The sequence below is a fragment of the Amphichorda felina genome (assembly GCF_050947745.1).
Source record: "Amphichorda felina strain 45539 chromosome Unknown scaffold_4, whole genome shotgun sequence".
Taxonomy (NCBI): Eukaryota; Fungi; Ascomycota; class Sordariomycetes; order Hypocreales; family Bionectriaceae; genus Amphichorda; species Amphichorda felina.
This window is the reverse complement of record NW_028145046.1, coordinates 1,250,532-1,269,477: the sequence shown is the minus strand read 5'-3', so window position 1 is coordinate 1,269,477 and position 18,946 is coordinate 1,250,532. Positions and strand designations below refer to the sequence as shown.

General features: G+C 57.3%; 6 protein-coding genes across 6 annotated transcripts; 3 read left to right on the top strand and 3 right to left on the bottom strand.

The window, feature by feature from the left end:
- Positions 1–394: 394 nt before the first annotated feature.
- ACO1O0_004166 (uncharacterized protein) lies at positions 395–2,700 on the bottom strand (the record flags this gene model as incomplete). Its single annotated transcript, XM_083193607.1, has 3 exons — positions 395–745; positions 806–2,429; positions 2,504–2,700. The coding sequence occupies 3 exons, from the start codon at positions 2,698–2,700 to the stop codon at positions 395–397; spliced, it is 2,172 nt and encodes a 723-aa protein (XP_083050555.1).
- Positions 2,701–3,712: 1,012 nt separating this feature from the next.
- Positions 3,713–5,404, top strand: ACO1O0_004165 (uncharacterized protein; the record flags this gene model as incomplete). The annotated part of the gene is made up of 3 exons (XM_083193606.1): positions 3,713–4,075; positions 4,159–4,930; positions 4,995–5,404. The coding sequence occupies 3 exons, from the start codon at positions 3,713–3,715 to the stop codon at positions 5,402–5,404; spliced, it is 1,545 nt and encodes a 514-aa protein (XP_083050554.1).
- Positions 5,405–5,905: 501 nt separating this feature from the next.
- Positions 5,906–8,254, top strand: ACO1O0_004164 (tyrosyl-DNA phosphodiesterase-domain-containing protein; the record flags this gene model as incomplete). The annotated part of the gene is made up of 4 exons (XM_083193605.1): positions 5,906–5,910; positions 6,131–7,673; positions 7,757–8,085; positions 8,167–8,254. The coding sequence occupies 4 exons, from the start codon at positions 5,906–5,908 to the stop codon at positions 8,252–8,254; spliced, it is 1,965 nt and encodes a 654-aa protein (XP_083050553.1).
- Positions 8,255–9,024: 770 nt separating this feature from the next.
- On the bottom strand, positions 9,025–11,247 carry ARP9 (uncharacterized protein; the record flags this gene model as incomplete). Its single annotated transcript, XM_083193604.1, has 2 exons — positions 9,025–10,895; positions 10,995–11,247. 2 exons carry the CDS (start codon positions 11,245–11,247, stop codon positions 9,025–9,027), a joined length of 2,124 nt encoding a protein of 707 aa, XP_083050552.1.
- An 870-nt stretch (positions 11,248–12,117) lies between these two features.
- On the bottom strand, positions 12,118–15,051 carry ACO1O0_004162 (uncharacterized protein; the record flags this gene model as incomplete). The annotated part of the gene is made up of 2 exons (XM_083193603.1): positions 12,118–14,603; positions 14,676–15,051. The coding sequence occupies 2 exons, from the start codon at positions 15,049–15,051 to the stop codon at positions 12,118–12,120; spliced, it is 2,862 nt and encodes a 953-aa protein (XP_083050551.1).
- A 3,399-nt stretch (positions 15,052–18,450) lies between these two features.
- ACO1O0_004161 (uncharacterized protein) lies at positions 18,451–18,740 on the top strand (the record flags this gene model as incomplete). The annotated part of the gene is made up of 2 exons (XM_083193602.1): positions 18,451–18,458; positions 18,548–18,740. 2 exons carry the CDS (start codon positions 18,451–18,453, stop codon positions 18,738–18,740), a joined length of 201 nt encoding a protein of 66 aa, XP_083050550.1.
- Between the last annotated feature and the right edge of the window lie 206 nt (positions 18,741–18,946).

Below are 18,946 nucleotides of genomic sequence, written 5' to 3'. Positions count from 1 at the left end.
CAGAAACGTTTGATGGTAAGTAGTAGCATATGCCTATGGTGTTCTCCGTAAAATCACTATACACCCACACACACGGCCCATCAGGAAAGAAAAAAAAGCCCGAAACTCCAAACCCCCCCCCCCCCCCCCTCCCGGGGGTAATTAGTGAAAGAAGGGATGCTAGGAAGTCGGCGCCGCTTTTTATGAACCAACAATTGTCAGCCAGAGCTCGTTCTGTCCTTTGGGGGGGTTCCTCCCGTGTCTTCTTGATCGAGTCGAGCCTTATACCCCGTAAGCACCTGTCAGGCCATATGCGCGATCCACCTCTTCATTTCTTTTGGATTTTGGATATATTTTTTTTTCGTTGTAACTCAAGATTGGTATCTTTACCAAATCCCGCTCCCCATACTCCCTCTCAATCGGCCTTGGTATTGCCGTTGTTGTGTCCCAGCAGCCCATCCCTGAAGCTCCCCAGCCCACCCATCTTGTCTTCTAGGTTGAAGTAGCCACCGCGCGAGCGGCGAGCGCGGCGCCTGAACCACATGTACGCAGCGATGCAGAAGCCGACGACGCACCCGGCGCTCACGAAGGGGTGCTCAACAAAGGCGACACCCATGTCGTGGAAGATCTTGGAGATGAGCGACGTGGTGAGCTTGTACGGGATTGTGTTGGGTCCGTAGATGATCCTGTCTAGAGATTCCGAGATGGCGGTCCGGCTGACCATGATGTAGTTCCCAGTGATGGTCTGGTCCCAATACTTACGGCTCTGTCATTCAAGTCAGCAATGTTAATCCTAGACAAGCTCCTTCGGTGCTGGTAGACTTACATCCTGGTCGTTGATGATGACGCGTTCCCCGTCGCTCACATCGATTCCAAACGTGGTTCGGATCCACCGCTGCCAGAAGACGCCATCGACCCAGGCAAAGCCGACCTCCTTGCGCCCGGACTGATCCATGTCAATGCGGATCGCCTTGGCAGCACGGAGGGCGCGCTCGTCGTCGCGATCCCGGGCCTCCTCGACGCGCATCTGCTTCGCATCTCGGAGTTTCTTCCTCTCGAGCTGGAATTCTTGGATCTGCCTGTCCATCCACTCATTTGCCGCCGTCTTCAGCTCCCTGAGAGCGCCCTGGAACGAGTCCTCGTTCTCCCGGTTGAGGATTCCCAGCACAACCACCTTGCCATCCATGATCTGACGGGCGTTGGCCGCCGTGAGCTCGGGCACCAGCGGAAGCCAGACGGACCTCATCCAGTCCAGCACGCCGCGAACATCTCTGATGGCGTCGGGGGTCAGGGGAGTGTAGTACGTCGGACGACCTTCTCTCGAAACCAGCAGCCGCGGGAAGGTGTGGATTTTGAACCTCTCGTATAGGGCCGGGTCGTTGGTCTTGACAAGCTTTGCGTGGCCGATGAGACTCAGGGGTATCCTTTCCAGGGCCATGAAATCCTCCGTGGTGGTCGCATGGTCGTAGAAGTATACGAAAATGACATCCTCCTTCTCCTCCAGAGCCGCAAACTCCTGAGCGTCAACATCGGGCACGCCGCCCGCGAGGTCCATGGCGCTATCGGCATATTGGACAAAATCCCCCAGGCCCCGAAGACCACGATACTCGGCCCGCTCGCCGCCCTTGAAGAAGAGGATGGTGGGATACGACCGGGCGCCGACGTCCTTGCACAGCCGAGACTCCTTTTCGCAGTTGACCTCACCGACATTGAGCTTTCCGCGCATGGTCTTGGCCAACTGGTCCCACGTGGGAGCCATTGCCTGGCAGTGGTGGCACCACGGCGCATAAAACTTGATGAACCAGGGGTCCTGGGTCATGGTGACCATCCTCTGGAAGCTCTCGGGAGTCAGAGAGATGGATACGCCATTTTGGTTGGGCGTCGCGGTCGGCTTCTTGAGCTTCTTGCTGTTGAAGAGCTCGGCAGAAGTTGGTGATTTCCAGTTCTTGTCAAAGACTCTCGGGGGAGGCTTGCCGGACTTGTCAGCTGCCTTGTCGGCAGACTTCTTGGCCGGCAGCTCGTCCTGACTCAGCTTCTTCTGGGACTCCTCACCGTTCAAGGTTTCGGAACCCTTGTCAGGCTTCTTATCAGCGGCTCCTTTGGGCAACCTGTCGTCACCGGCTTCCGGTAGCAGAATCGTCTTGGGGCGCGAGCCGGGTTTCGCCTTCTCCAAAGCAGTCTCAATGTTGACACTGAGCTGCTCGATAGACCTGACACCTCTGATGGAATCGACAGGCTTGCCATTCTCGAATAGTGTAGTCACAGGGAACGTAGTAACGCCATTGGCAAGGCACAGATCGCCGTAGGCCACGCAGTTGATCATGCCGAACCGAAAGTCGTAGTATTCCAAGAAACTCGCATCGGGAGCACCTTCGGGGTGAGAGGTGTAGTAGAATTCGTAGGCGGTCTGGAAGGTGGGAGCATAGTCGATACAGTGGCGGCAGTGCGGGCTGATTTCAAAATTGTCAGCTTCACCGGCAGATAAGCCCAGGCAGAGAGGTCCTGGGAACGTGAGGTGACGTACCTGTAGTGCTTCACCATGAGATATTTAGTCTTTGTTACCTCTTCCTCGAAATTCAAGGGCGTGAGCTCTAGTAGCGGGGGGACGGTCACGTCGTTGAACACAGTGGGTTTCTTGGTGGTGACATAGTTCTCGTCCAGGCTCTGGCCTCGCACCAGCGCCGCGGCGCCAGCAAGGAAAGTGAAACGCGACAGCCTCATGTCGGGCTAGAAGCACCTGGTCGGCGCCGAAATCCTCGACTGAGGTCAGAGAACCAGGAGGACGCAAATCGGGCGAGACGCGGGGAGGGCGATGTGGCGCTCTACAGCGCGGAGAAGCGCAGAGGATGGATGGTGCACTCGATTGTCGCCGAGACGATCGCTAGGGGCGAGGAAGTCGAAGACGGATTCGTTATGGTCGGCTGTTCAAGGACACGATGTCGTCGCGGCGAAAGGGAGAGAGAAGCGAGGGACGTGGCGGAAAGTCGCAGGATAAGGGAGGCGGTGCTATCGCAGTATGGACGGGCCGGGCGAAGAGCAGGCACAGGATTCGCTGCAGAGAAGAAAGAATCGTCAAGAAGATGCTCCGAAGCTGACCGTCCAGCGATGGCTGAGGAGCGAATGGGGTTCGTTGAAAGGAATGCGCCGAGGACAGCTGGAACACGACGCCTCAGGTCCTCAATTGAATGGTGGTGGGTATCCGTATCGGTACTGCGCAATGCGTAATAATACACCATGCACTCAAACGGCATTTGGGTGGGTTGGATTGGATGCCACAGTGGGCAAATGACGGCCCCAGCGCGCTGTGCTGCTGGGAGAAGTCCACTGTACGCCCCTCCAGCAGCGAGACGATACCAGCTCCAACATTCCAACCTTCCTTAACACAAAGCGACGTCTCCTTGTCGCTTACTTCATTCCAAGGCCGCAACATCCGTTGGCCATTGCACTATCCGTATCCGCACCTGGGATGCAGTTGTCAAAGGCGCGGGTCGTGTTAGTGTCCGACGCTGGTTCCTTGCTTCGCATGCGAGACTGAGACCACTGGACGAGGCTACCGCCTCTGCTCTGAGCATCTACTTCAGCATCGGAGGGCGCGCACGCAGGATCTGGAATCAGGGATGCGCAGTTGAGATTACCACGGCGCAAAGAGAGCTTGCTGTCAAACTGCTGGACAAAGCACGGGCACTCTCCGTCTGACTGGGGCACCAAACTAACTTCCTCGCGCGCTGCAGCCATGGAACATCGGCAGAAGCGCCAGCGCGACGAGGATTCGGATACGGGAGACAGCCGACGAGTCCTTGGGTCCCTCTCCAGGGAGATAAGTCCTCCGCGGAAGAGGAAGCGCGAGGCGCGTGTTGTAGCCTCGCCGTGGCAGCTCACTTGGATCCGGGACCTCCCCGAGTCTCTCAACAAGGATGCCGTCACGCTCAAGGACCTTTTGGGGGATCCCCTAGTCTGCGAGTGCTGGGAGTTCAACTATCTCCACGACATTCCGTTCCTCATGGATGCCTTCGACTCAGACACGAGACATCTCGTCAAGGTGCACGTCGTTCACGGCTTCTGGAAGCAAGAGGACCCAAACAGGCAGATGCTCATGGTAAGTACTCGTATACCTTGATGGCAATCCCCCTGAGACGTCATCAAATAGAACTCATTGATGGCTGATGACTTTGTGGTTAGCAAGAAGCGTCCCAGTTCGGAAATGTCGAGCTACACACAGCATTCATGCCCGAAATGTTTGGAACCCATCACTCCAAGATGATGGTCCTGTTCCGCCACGATGATACCGCCCAGGTCATTATCCATACCGCCAATATGATAGCCAAGGACTGGACCAACATGACCAACGCTGTGTGGAAGTCCCCGCGGCTTCCACTTGGCCCCAAGGCAGCTGATGAGAGCGCGGCCTCGCCTGACCAGTTTCCCGTGGGGACCGGCGAGAGATTCAAAGCAGACCTGCTGAGCTATCTGAGATTCTACGACCGGCGGAAGATCACATGCCAGCCTCTGGTTAAGGAGTTGAGCAAGTATGACTTCTCGGGCGTCAGAGGCGCCTTGATCGCTAGTGTTCCAGGACGACACGAGGCCAACGACGTATCCCAAACCCTTTGGGGGTGGTCGGCCTTGAAGAGGGCGCTTGGACAAGTGCCATGCTCAGACGGCGAGGCAGAAGTGGTGGTACAGATATCGTCCATTGCGACTCTTGGTGCCAAAGACGACTGGCTCCAGAAGACCCTGTTCGACGCACTGAGCAAATCGCACAATGCGAACGCCAAGAGACCCAAGTTCAAAGTCGTTTTCCCCACTGCCGACGAGATCCGGCGCTGCCTAGATGGATATACTGCTGGCGGGTCCATCCACACCAGGATCCAGTCGCAACAGCAAGCCAACCAGCTCCAGTACCTCCGGCCCATGCTGCACCATTGGGCCAATGACTCGCCCGGCGGAAGAGGTATAGTAGTACAGTGCGCAAATGGCCTCGGAAGATGTGCACGATGGACTGATGTGAACCACAGCACTGCCGGATGATGGTGAGAAAGCGGATGGGGGACGAGCTCGCGCGGCACCACATATCAAAACATACGTGCGGTATGACAACAAGGGGTCCATAGACTGGGCGATGCTCACATCGGCAAATCTGTCGAAGCAGGCGTGGGGCGAGGCGGTGCGGTCCACGGGCGAGGTTCGCATATCGTCATGGGAAATCGGGGTGCTGGTGTGGCCAGAGATGATGGAGAAGGGGAGTGTGATGGTGCCAGGCTTCCAGTCGGATACTCCTGAGGGAGACACAGGGAGGGCAGTCGTGGGCGTTCGGATTCCGTACAATGTGCCCTTGCAACAGTACGGCAGCAATGAGGTACCTTGGGTAGCAAGCATGGCACACGGGGAGCCAGACAGGTTTGGGAGAGTGTGGGCAGGTTACTAGCTTGGATAGCTACAGAGCAGCTAGCCTGGATACCCTGGGGGATTGAATCGCGGGATCCATGACGACTCACGAGTAGAGTACTACGGCGGGTATCACTGGTAAAGGGCGGGGAGACGGGCTGATGGATCGATGATGCACGCCTGCAGATCCCTGCAGCAGGCGTGCATGATAGGGCGGCGACGACAGGCTGGTCGGCTCGTCAGCTCGTCAAATGCACAACAGGCGCAACTTCTCAGTACACAAGTTGCTCTGTAGGGCGCAGACGACAGGCGGATGGTGCATTGGTACCAGGTGGTGGTGCAGGAGGGTGCAGGGAGTGTTTAGCGGTGTCACCCGATGTCGGATGGCTGGGGGGGGCCTGGGGGGGAGGAAAAGTTGGCTCAACGGGTCAGGGCGGTTGACTCGGTGAGTGGCAAACAGCGATCTACCATGTACAAACAAAATATCGATACCACAACTGACATGAACCACCTCTGTCCCACGTCGCCATGCCCTTGCACCATGCTGTCTCCGTATTCCTTGCTCGCATACGAATACTGGACGTCCTTCTATTCCTTATATCCATGGAGCCTCCTTGATCTGCACCATCAGCAGTCACCCCTTAACACCAGCTAACTACTGACCACTAACACCAAACCCCCCACCTCGGCATCCATCCCCGTACCCACCGCCCCAGCGTCCATCGCCGCTCTCACTTCTCCGTCCTCTGACTCTTGCCCTCACGAGAACGGACACCCGCCAGAGACCGATTGCAAACACCTCAATGGGTCAGGAACGACGAGGCGGCTCCTCCAGCCAGGACATCCGCCAGGACTTGCGCCATGGCACGCGCAACGGCCACCACAGTCTCTCGTCGTCCTTCCGCTCCTCGTCGCCTCTGGCCGAGCAGTATCTGGCAAGTGACATTGCTGCCTGCTCCGACGACGATGTATCCGACGATGGCGCCCTCGACGACGCTGAGCACCATGAGGGCGCCCACTTCATGTATCGCCGCCCCAGCGGTGTCGCCTACGGTGGCACTCGCCCCGTCCTCAACCCCAAGACCATCGACGACCCGGGCCTGAGCGCCCTCGAGCGCAAGCAGTCCCGCGACGCCGAGCGTAGCCTGCTCAGGGACAACCATGTCCTGCCTCCCAAGCACCCGGCCCAGAAGCACCGCAGCCTGGCCTCCCGCGTCTACCGTCGCCTCTTCAGCACCAAACTGCCCCCCGCTGGCGACGAGAGACCCCCCGTTGTCATCCAGCCTCCGTCCGAGACCTCGCCCCTGCTGGGCGTCCCCAGCGACGATGAGGAGGCCCTTGACCAGCAGTGGGAGCAGGCCGTGGCCCAGGGCCGCATTCGCACCACCTGGCAGCGTGAGACCAAGACGCTGGCCGAGTACTCGTGGCCCCTTATCATCACCTTCTTCCTGCAGTACTCCATCAACGTCGCCAGCATCTTCGCCGTCGGCCGCATCGGCAAGAGCGAGCTGGGCGCCGTCTCCGTCGCCAACATGTCGGCTGCCATCACCTGCATCGCCCCCTTCCAGGGCATGGCCACCAGCCTCGACACCCTCTGCGCCCAGGCCTACGGCTCCGGCCACAAGCACCTCGTCGGCCTGCAGTGCCAGCGCATGGCCTGCTTCCTCTTCACCCTCATGCCCTTCATCGCCGTCCTGTGGTACTTCGCCACCGACATCCTCCTCCTCATCATCCCCGAGCCCGACTCGGCCCGCCTCGCCGGCCTCTACCTCAAGGTCATGATCTTCAGCATACCCGGCACCATCCTCTTCGAGTGCGGCAAGCGCTTCACCCAGGCCCAGGGCCTCTTCCGCGCCACCACCTACGTCCTGCTCATCGCCGCCCCCATCAACGCTCTCATCCTCTGGATCCTCGTCTGGAAACTCGAGCTCGGCTTCGTCGGCGCCCCCATGGCCGTCGCCATCACCGACAGCCTGCTTCCCGTCCTCCTGTTCCTCTACGTCCGCTTCGTCGACGGCTCCCAGTGCTGGGGCGGCTTCACCAAGCGCGCCCTCTCCAACTGGTGGGTCATGATCCGCCTCGCACTGCCCGGCATGATCATGGTCGAGGCCGAGTGGCTCGCCTTTGAGATCATGACTCTCCTAGCCAGCCGCTTCGGCTCCGAGCACCTTGCCGCCCAGAGCGCCCTGGCCACCCTGGGCAGCATCTCCTACCAGATCCCCTTCCCCGTGTCCATCGCCTCCTCTACCCGCATCGCCAACCTCATCGGTGCCGGGCTGGTTGACGCCTCCAAGACGGCCGCTAAAGTGGTATGTTGACCCCTGAAATCCCCCCCCCCTTTTTTTTTCTTCCTTATCTCTGCTTTTGCATCCGGACTGACCACAACACTTAGGCCTGCTGGACCTTTCTCGTCATCGGCTTCTTCAACCTCACCATCTTTAGCACCCTCCGCTTCCACCTGGCCCTCCTCTTCACCAACGACGAGGAGGTCATCCTCCTCATCGTCCGCGTCCTGCCCGTCGTCGCCGTCATGCAAGTCTTTGACGGCCTCTCCGCCGGCGCCCACGGCATCCTCCGCGGCATCGGCAAGCAGTCCATCGGCGGTCCCGCCAACCTCATCGCCTACTATGTCATCTCCCTGCCCATCTCGCTGTGGCTGGCCTTTGGACTCGGCTGGCAGCTCGAGGGCCTGTGGCTTGGTGTCACGGTTGGCCTCTGTGTGTACGTCTTTCTCCCTCTTTTTTTTGTTCTTTACCCCGCGTAAATAGGAAGCTGTGTTTTTGCTGACAGTTTTACCACCAGTGTGTCTCTGATCGAGTACGGTTACCTGCTCAAGACCAACTGGCACGATGCCGCCAAAGAAGCCGAATCTCGCAATCACGCAGGTTAAGAAGACACGCGATATCAACCCCGCTGCATTGATTCGTTACTGCCGAATAAGTGTAAAAGCAGGATATGACGATTCCCCCCCCCCCCCCCCCCAAAAAGTGTATTTGGAGAAATGATTAGCGTCTTGGGCGGTCTTTGGCTTGTCTTATCTCACGAGCTACTTGATTCATGTATATGAGGGTATGAGGGTACGGTCTAAAATAGATTGATACCCGGATTTCTGTATTCTATAGAGAAATGACAAATGGTGACCTAAGAGACTTGATGAAGTAAAACTAAACAGAGCCACGAGCCCCTGGCGCTGCGGGGAGTCTTGCAGAAATAGGGAATAAAGAACCTCGCTAGCTGTGAGGAATTTCTAGAGTATTGTACACCTATACTCATTACATTCAATGCCTCCCGATGAGCTCACTGGCAAGACCAGGATCATCCCATCCTCTTATACCAACACACAAACTCGCCCCCTTCTCGAAAAAAAAAAAACAAGCCAGCTACGGCTCGACCGAGAAAGGTGCATTTGCGGGATCACCACTCCATGTCGTAAACCCAATCCGCCCCCTAGAAAGCCGTTTTCCACCCAAGAACTCCGAGAAAAACAAAGCGCCAATGTCGAAAAGGAGGTGTCATCTACACAATCCCCCCCTCCCCTTTAGCCAAGCATGGAATGGCTGCGGATAGCCTTGGGGCCGAATTCACTAGAACACGCACAACATTAGCATGATGGTGAAAATATATAACTCGTATGAGTAGTAGGAGGAAAAGGTAGGAAACTCACTTGTAGTCCACACGGCTCAGGCTCGCCAGCTTCTGCGCCTCGGCGCTTTGGGTATCCATGTTGGAGTGCAGGCAGAAGACGATCCGGGCCGCGACCTGCGCGCCGAGGAACATGGCCTCCTCGAAGCCGTGCTTGGACCACTCCTGCAGGTAGGTCGGCATGGTGACCGTCTTGATGCTCGTGGGCGTCTGGCTGTGGAAGTGGTGCGTGGCCGCCGAGGGCCCGCCTGCCTCGGATCCAGCCTGGGGCGTGCCGGCTGCGGCTGTAGATCCAGGGCCACCTGCTACGCCGAGGCTGCTAGCTGTCGTGGCAGCCTGCAGGAGGGGGTTAACGCCGCTGGAGGGCAGCTGGTGCGGCGCCCCTGTGAAGGAGCCAGTGGGCGTCTGGGATCCGGTGCCGGTGGGGGTGCCCATGTTAGAGGGCAGCTCCGACGTGAACATGGTGGCGGTGGAGGGGGAGACGAGGTGTCGGGCGTTGAGGGTCTGGAGGATGTTCTCCTTCAGACCACGCAGGCGGGCGCCGTTGCCGACAAAGACCAGATTATCCCAGCAGGCAGGCCGCATATACATGTCATCGATGCCCTGGATCGTGTGGTAGATGGTGCTCACGATGCGGTCAATCTCCTCGCGGTCCGCAAAGGTGAAGCGCTCCAGCCCAACTTCGATATCTCGCCGGATACGCTTGGCCCGGAGCTCATGGGTATCGGCAGGTTTCGACTCGTCTGCTTGAGCTTCTGGCTGGGCCTCTGTCTGTCCCTCTGGTTTTGACTCCGCAGGAGCTTCAGGAGCTGCCTTCTCGACGTCTGGCTGCGCCTCTGGCTGAGCTTCCGGCTTGACCTCTGCCTGCTCTTCTTGTTGCCCCTCTGCGGGCTTCGACTCTGTGCTCGCTCCGTTGGTGGGCTCTGCCGGCTTGGGAGCCTCCGCGCCCGCAGCTGCGCCCTCCTTCTGCGGCTCATTCGTATTGGTATCTGTCTCCATAGCATCAGAGACAGGGATGAGGTTCTCTCCCGAGCCGTTGGTCACGGGCTTCTCCTTGGGCTCAGGAGGCACCTCCTCCTGGACAACCTCCTCATAAGCAAACATGTTGTGGGTACGCTTCGAATTGGGCAAACGCGCCGCTTTGGCCGCGCCCGCCTCGGCAGTTTCCTTAGGCTTCCTCCCGGGCTTCCCCTTTTCCTTCTCCTTCTTGGCCAGGAACTCCTTCGTCTGCCCGCTGGTAACGATACTAGCAACGTCCAGAACTCCGTCGTCGTCACCATTCGTCTCTCCATTCTCTCCATTCTCCTCAACACTTTCGGTAGGCTTCGGCGCCTCCTTTGCCACCTCCGGCGACCCAGCCGGAGCTGTCTCTGCCGATGCCGCTGGGGCGGACGGTGCGTCCTCCACGGGCAGCTCCGCCAGGGACTTGGCCGTCGGCGAGTAGGGGAGCACCTCGCAGATGGGGCTCTTCTTCAGCTGCTCGGCCATGTCGCGCGTGAAGCCCTGGCTGCCCAGCAGCTTGAGCAACCGCTGGGTGAAGGCCTCGCCGCCGCTGATCTGCCTGTTGGGCGACGGGGCGCCAATGTCCAGGTGGTTGACGACGCGGCCGTCGTAGATGGTCGTCACATCGACCTTCTGGTAGCCAATGTCGACGACGGTCATGTTGGGGAACTTGAGCCCGTACTGCGTGGCGACGGCGCTGTGGATCAGGCACAGGGCGGGCGTCCGCGTCTTCTCGAAGATGTACTGTGCAATGGTCTCGCAGTCGGGTCGCGTCCACTGGGGCGAGGCCATGAGCATGATGGGGGTGTTGTGGTACGTGGTGGTGAGCATGGTGTGGACGTGGTCGAGGAAGGCAAGGAAGGCCTCCATCTGGACAATGCGACCGCCTACAGCAGAATCAATTAGCCTCCGTAAGACACCTCGACGTGACCGCAGTCCGCCCTCATAGCATCATCCTCAGGGCGGAACTGCTCAGGGCGCATTACCTTCCATGGGGAACACGGCGCCCTCGTCCGAGTCGACATCCTCCACCCACTCCTCCTGCTCGACGCCGTCGACGACCTTTGTGCGCTTAAAGGTGTGGTAGGGCCGCCACTCGTTGCCGTCGCGGAACATCCTCGTGGGGAAGCGATGGGTAGGCGGGGTGAGCTCGCTGCAGCCCAGCTGGGCCATGGTGGTGCGGCTGCCGGGGCAGATGATCAGGATCTGCTCCTCGCGCCATTTGCCTGAGCCTGACATGCTGGGCAACCTCGCGCCGCTGCCACTGACGCCTCTGGTGCTGGAGTCTCTTGGTGTTTCTGGCGCTTGGGATAGTGGGACGGTGGGGCGGTGGTGGTGGTGGTGGTGGTGACGGGATCGTGGGTGGAATTGGGCTCGCCGTCGCGTCTTTGGTTGTTGCGTCGCGAAGGCGTTGAACAACCAACCACCAGGGAAGCGAATCTTTGCTGCGCGCTGGCTTGACCGTGCTGGAGTGGCGTCAAGCCTCCTTGTGGCTTGTCGCTGTGGCTGTCGTTCTGCAACGACTGCACGTGACTTGGACAGCCTCCCTCCCTCCACATGTTCCCCAACACATCACCCCAGTGGCATACTACTAATATAGAATCCTCGTATCACATAGATCTCGCACATCTGGCAATTCTGAGATTAGACCGCAGAGGCGTGGTTTCTTTTGATATATTAATTAATCTCCACATTTGATATCATAAATCCTCACAAAACGTGAGCTTCCCTTTCATCTATCCTACCGACGCTTCTCGTAGTGAGCAAATAACCCCCCATACACAGTCCATGCTGTAATTACCATGCGCCCATCCACCCATCCATCCATCCCTCTGCTCTAATTTTAGCATATGTGGCGCTCAAAATCTGCAGAATATTTCCCCTTGAACGCCCTTTTGTTCATTGTACATGGCGGCTGCTCCAAATAAAAATACGACGCCTGTTGAAACCATATACCTAGTGCCCAGGAGTAAAGCGCCGAGGCATGCCAGTATGTCGCCTCAAATGTGATAAAGATTGGTTTCCTCCGGGGGGGAAATAAACCGCCGGAGGCGTTTCTGCCTCCAGACAGTGTAAAATGGTCGTTACTTCGTGTCCGTTGTGTGAGGATCATGCGGCAGTGACACCCTTGGGTGCAGCCGCATCCTCGCCGTCGCCAGTCTGGTGCTTCTCCTTAACCTCTCCTTTCTCCTCAGTAACGGGCTTCTCATCGTCCTTGAGTGGCTCCTTTGTTGTCTCGCCCTCGTCATCCTTCAGCGAAAAGCGGCGTTCGGAAGTCGGGGGAGTGGTGTACGAGGACTCCGCAAAGCTCGAACGAACATCGGTAGCCCCAGTGTCGATGGACGATCCGTTCTTCTTGTTTGATTCCCAGATATCGTCCGCCTCATCTAGAGCCGTTGCAGTATCGGCTTCGTCTTCTTTCAACGCTTCACCCTTGGTCTCTACGCCCTTTGCCTCATCCTCTTTCGACTCCTCAACCTCCGGGACTTCAGTCTTGGACTCGCCACTCTTCCGGCCACCGGCGTTTAGCTCTTCCGTCTCTGAGCTCTCGCATTTCGGTTCCTTAGTGTTCTTCTCCTTAGTCTTCAAATCCTCGGGTTTCCGCTCTTCAGTCTCCGATTCGCTAACCTTCGACTCCTCGACATTTGGCTCTTCGACCTTGACTTCGTCAACCTTAGAATCCTCGCTTTTTGACTCGGATTCCTCAGTAAACAAGCTCGGCTCCTCCTTCTTGGCGTCCTCGACCTGGGGCTCAGGGGCTCTGATTTCCTCAGTCTTAGTCTCAACCGGCTGGGCCTTCTCTTCTCGGGGGGTCGTTTCGAACTCCGTATCCTTCGCCTCGGGGGTGTCGGCCTTAGAGGGCGCCTCGGCGGAAGGGCTCGGCGAACGAGACCTGTCAGCAGCCACATCTGCAGGCTGGGGAGTGGTGGAATCTCGCTTCTGTTCATCCGCTTCGGCGTCATGATCCGAGTCGCCAGGCTCTTGGTGAAGCGAATCGTGTGAGCTGGACCCTTCGTCGCTCATGCGGCCCTTGTTGATCAGAGAGGATCGCGCAGGATTCCTTGTTGGCAACGGCGGGGGGATCCTTTTCGGAATCGTAACCATATTCCCCTTAGCTTGGATCATCCGCGAAGCCACGGCTTGGGTGCTCGTCCGCTGTACTGCTGCCACCTCAAATACCACGGGCTCCTCATCGTCGTCGTCTTCATCGTCCGCGTCGTCGTTGGACAATGCCCCATCGTCATCGTCATCACCTTCTTTTTCTTTTCCTTTTTCTTTTTCAACCTCTGTATGGTGGCTTGAACCCTTCGATTCCCCCTCCGCCTTGTCATTCGTCGTCGGTGTGGCCACCTTGGTGGTGTCTTGGTTCTCCGCAGTTGTCGCTCGGTCAGTCGCCCAGGCTTCCCGGCTGGTGTACGGATGACTCAGATGCTTAAGTGGTGTCAGATCAATAGTCGTGTAGTCAATCTCATCGTCATCTTCCACCTCGTCATGCTTGCGTTCTGGGATCTTTCCAAAAGAAGCCTCCTCCTGACCATTCTCACTCCGACTGGGGCTTGGGCTGGTCTCGGGGGTGTTGCCCGTATCCGTCTGAGTGTAGGCATCCGTCATTTGGCTCTTTACAGTGCGCGACGACATGCAACTCTCGCGGTTACTCCTGGTCACAAATGTGTCTCCGCTCTGACGGTAAGTCTTGGACAGCGCTGAGCTGGGGGGCCGGGACGCGGAACGAGCGTGGAAATCCATCTGGCTGCTAACAGGGCGCAAACGAGTCCCAGCTTCTCGAATCTCCATGCCCGCCATCTCCAAGGCCAGGACACCAAAGGGGTCAGGGTCATCTGCTTGCGGTACCCCGAATGTTCGGCGGGGCGAGAGTGGTGTCGAGTGGGGAGAGGCGATATTGGCATCGCCGGGCGCGGGCTCTGCGGCGATTTTCCCAACCACGGTAGGATCAAAATCCGTCCTTCCCTCAGCTAGCTTGATGACCTCTGACAACGGGCGAGTTTCTTCGACGTGGCGAGATACGTTCCCAGACAAGATATCCATCTGCGTGACGCTAGACTCGTAGAAGCGCTCGTTCTCGTTGGCTCGTTCAGTGAGAATGCACCCGTTCAAGTTGACGAGCTGTTCTTGGCCCCTGGACTTCATGTAGGTAAGGACGGTGTTGCCCAGTTCCCGGATGTTGATCTGTATCTCTGTCCCGGGGGAGTCCATCGGCACGAGGGGTCCACTGGTCAGACCGACGTCCTCGCCCAAGGTCACGCGGGGTTGTGTAATTGATTCGAGGGCGGCCAGGCTGTTGATGACCAGGACGCAGTCGTATACGTCAACGCCAATGATAAAGCTGAGGGTGGGAGTGTGCAGCATGATCCCTGAAGGAGGTGACCAGGTCCCGTCCGACTTCCTGGCGATGAGGATGCCAGAGCCGCCTGATCCCGTCATCCATAACCCACTCCTCATGCATGTGAAGACGGCAATTCCAGCGGCATTCTGAATGATTCGTTTGGGGATCTTCTTGGGGACCTTGACGGGCGTCTTGGGTTCGTCTGAGTGCGCTGTCGCTGAACCGTCTACGGGCGCGAGGTAACCGTCCGCTACATGAGGCGACACATGTCAGTAAAAGGACCATCCACGATAGAGTGATAGCGGTCACGTTGGACACTTACCGCAGAAAGACTTGATGATCCTGGCAGCCTTCTCACATTCGATGTCGAGGTTGGCAGGCCAGAAGGCCTCGCGCTGGATGCGACCATTGGCGATGCTACCAGTGCTACTATTGCGATTGTTGGCGCTGTTAACGTTGATCTTGGAGAGGCCGTTGAAGACGCTGGTCCTCGCACTGGCGGTGCTCGAGCGGTTGGACCATCCGAAAAAGCCACCTCCGCTGGCAGTCTTGTTGGTTGCGGTGCCGGAGCCAGGGTTGGGGTTCGAGTTCGAGTTCGAGTTCGAGTTCGAGGAGCTGGAGGAGTTGGAGCTGGAGTTGTCGGCAGAGCTCGAGGCCCTCTTGTCCCACGAGGGCAGTAGGGCCGAGACGCGCTGCATGATGGAGGATCAAGGGAGCGGTGCCTCTCCGTCGTCGCCGTCTTCTCGGGCGGGTGGCGCGACAGAGAGGAGAAGAGGCGGAGGTGGTGGTGGTGGTGATGTTTGGTGGCCGCAGGTGTAGGTGGCGGCGATTGGGCGGGTAACGGGCCTGAGCAGGGCCTCGGCGGGTTCGATGACGGGGACGGCGCGCTGTGCCGTGGTCATCAGCGTGTCCGTGTGCTGGTGCAGTACTCGTACTCGTGCTGCTCGATGCTGCTCCCCTTGCACCGCAACCGGTGGCGCTGGCAGTGGCTCTGATGTGGCGGCGACGGGGGGTTGAGGTAATGTGGACGGATATGGACAGATTGTCGAGATTGTCGAGATCGACGTGTCTCCATGGATGACTGCGGCCGAATGACTTGACCTTCTTGCCCTCTTGTGACCGTAGGCAAGCCGACTTAGGTCTTGGAGAAGAAGAGGGTGGAGCGGCTGCAAGTCACTGTCTCACTGCCCCCGGATTGAATTTTGCTTGGAGCCTTGTTGGATGGACAGGCACAGAGTTACATAGTACAAGCATGCCCTGGCTTGCGGTAGTGGCTGTTGAAACAAGAGTCTCGGGGCTGCCCCGTTCATCTAAACAACTAGTCGGATGGGTATTGGATTGCAGGATCGTGGCTATACCCAAGCCCAGATATTGGGGCAGCAAGTGGTACGTACTTGGGGATTCGACGATGGGGCCGGTGCTCCGCTGCCTCCGTCGTCTCCGCCGTCTCCGAGCGGCCTCGAGCAGACCAAAGACTGTCAGTCAGTCATCTGTCATCCATTCACTGTCCACCAACTCCAGCCCAAAAGCGGTCACGGCCCGTGAGGTGGCAGCAAGCAGCCAGGATCACGAGTGTGAGGTGGTCGGTGAGTGACAGTGACAAATCGCCTGCCTCCGATCCGAGGCCATGGCCGCTGTCATGAGGCCATTGGCAGCCATCAACTCTGCCAGCATGCGAGGTCCGTGCCTTCCATGATTGCCAGCTGGACAGGCATGAACGACTCACCCGCTCTCACTACCTTGCGAGTAATAGGTATTACTAGTACGGATACTCGTACCTACCTACCTCACCTACTCGTCCATGCTGTCACCAACCGGTGCTGCAAGTGCACACGGCTGCTGTTGGACAGCGCAGAGACGCAGTCCAGTGCCAAGTGCCAGCCACGAGTCCATTGGCTCCATTGACTCCATTGCGAGCCCATTGACCATCCATCGATGACAGACTGGAGCCTGGCCCAAGACACGAAACACCCCACTGCTGCCGCTCCCCAGCAACTTCCAACAACTGCTGCGAGTCTGCGACACCGAATCTGCGCGCGTCACACCCCTCTCCTCGGCGGCTGAGACCCATCTTGCCAGAGCCCAGACCATGCACCACCATTGTCGCCCGTTCCTGGTTCAAGCGACACGCATTCGGCATGGCCGTCGGGATCCGTTCCTCACAGCCTGTCTGATGAGTGTCTACGAGTATTACGGATACTCGTACTGCCAACAAGTCTGGTTCCTGGATGCTTGCAACCGTGCACCGCCATTGACCCCTTGCGTCCTGTGCCTTGCGCCTCGTGTTTCCGCTCCCAGCGCCCCATCCACCAGTTCACCATCCTTCTGCACTCGCCCTCGGGTGCCAACTCGATACCGACCGTTAATAGTAACAATATCCCACTGCCCATGGCTCCCGCTCGCTAAACCGCCCTGCTGGGCCTCGATGCTCTCCGCTTATTGTCCACTCTCGGAGTCTCGGTACCGTGGCGCTGGCCCTGACTCGGTTTGAGCGCCACGAATGTAAGGTTTTCTATCCGTATTCGTACCTTTTTTTTTTGGTCTTCGCTTCCTCCTGGCCTGGTTCGTCTCGGATTTGTCCGTTTTGGCCCCCGTTCACTTGCCGACATGACGCAGTGGCTCAATCCAGGGTCTTCATGTCGGTGCCGCAGAGACTCCTTGCAGCCCGATCAGATTGCAGAGTGCAAACCAACAAGGCGGGGTCATCCCAGCTCACCAGGTATAAGATTGCAGGCAATCAGAGGCGTGTCCCTTGCATCGGGCGACTTCCATCTCTGTGGGAGCGTGATCCGTGAATGCGAAGCCAGTGGAAAATCAAGTCCAGATATTCGTACGTCCACCCGGCATGTCGTTGAAGAAGATCTTCCCTACATTCATTCCAACGGGTCCAGCACCTTGCTTGAGTGTAAATGAAGATGCGCAAGTTTCAAAGACTTCGACTTTACTCGTGAGCCAGCGAAGCTGACGAGCTTCTTTCCGGATCCTTGTCATCGCATGCCAGTCGCAAGTTATATGCCTGAAGAGCAAACAACAGCCCAATCTAGGATAATCTGGTAGCCCTTCCTCACAAACTCGCGTGCCTCCGGTAATAATACTCGCAAATCTTTCACAGATGAAGCGTTGGATATTTCTGGCGGTCGCAGCGTCGGGTTGGTTGACCGGTTGAAAAATCAAAATGCCGGTCTGACTGTCTGGTCCCAGAGACGAATGTCTCGCGCATGTTGAATTCCCGATCAGTTGTTCTTCGCCTATGTACTAGTAGTATATCCGTACCGTACCTTGATTTTCTACCTTTGGACTTGGGTGCCTAATACTACGATGGGTATCCATACTCGTACATACGGATACTCCTCCGGCAAACCCCTGTCTCAGCTGCCAGGGGCCATGGGATGCTGTGTGCCTCCAGGTGCCATGCTTCATTAGACACACCTTTCAGGCCTCACGAACATGTGCGGTGATCCTATTCGTACCGCTAGTGTGCGTCGTACTTGTATGTCTCATTGTCACCTCACGAAAAGGAAAATTCAGAGTGACCTCCTGCATTCTGAGTTCCATCCTCGATCCAAGACAAGTAATCTATATTAGTACTAGTACTCGTACAGCTCCATTGCCTACTGTATCTATCCCTGATCCCTACTCGTACTACACAATAGTAGGCCTGGGAGTTCTCCCAATCCAGTCAAGGACGACTCCAGAGTTGAACTGTGAAACTACGAGTACTCGTACACCAAGATAGAGCCTCCGAGCTACTCGTACTCACTCCATTAGATATGTCCAAATACGAGTATAACTGTAGACGCCTACCTATTCATAATAGTCGTATTAGTAGTTCGTACCATAGGCAGAGTATGTGGCTACCTAGTAGCATGAAGAGGCCGAAGCAAGACGCCAGCCAATCAACAATCGCATCTTGTATATAGTGGGGCTTACTTTCCAACAACCTCTTTCCATAGCCTCAACTTCAAAATTCATCCAACGCCAGTAACGCTGCATCACAACATCCTCCCCCTTCATCAACAGAACAAGTATGTAGCACACTTGTACATACACATTCATCAAACCAGCTTTTCCCCACACCCTGTTTCGTTATAGAAGCAATGTTCAAGTACGCACCCTCCTAAACCCGCCCCCCTTTCTTTCTCACCCCCAAAGCATCCACCCAACTCACATCAGAAACCTCTCTCAAAACAATAGGACCTACAAGAACCTCTCCCCCAAGACCCGTGCCGGCGTCGGCATCGCTGTCATTGCCTGGGGTGCCGCTGGTCTCTACCTCTCTGACAAGGCCGAGGAGCGCTTCGGGTTCACGCCCTCAGAGGAGGACAAGAACGAGCTGCGCAAGTACAAGCCGCAGCTCATCACCATCGACAAGAATGAGAGTCGCTGACGACAAGACCCTGCGGCAAGTGGTGCGCCCAGCAAGCACGGCGTGCAATAAATCACAAACAGCAAGAGCAAAAACCAGGACATATTATCCATAAAGCTTAACTTTTTTCCATTGTCAACAAAGCTACCTACGCCACAATGGTGCCAGCTGTGCACATTGAATTCCCCCTGTATACAAGCCCTTCATTGACCATCAATCATATCGCC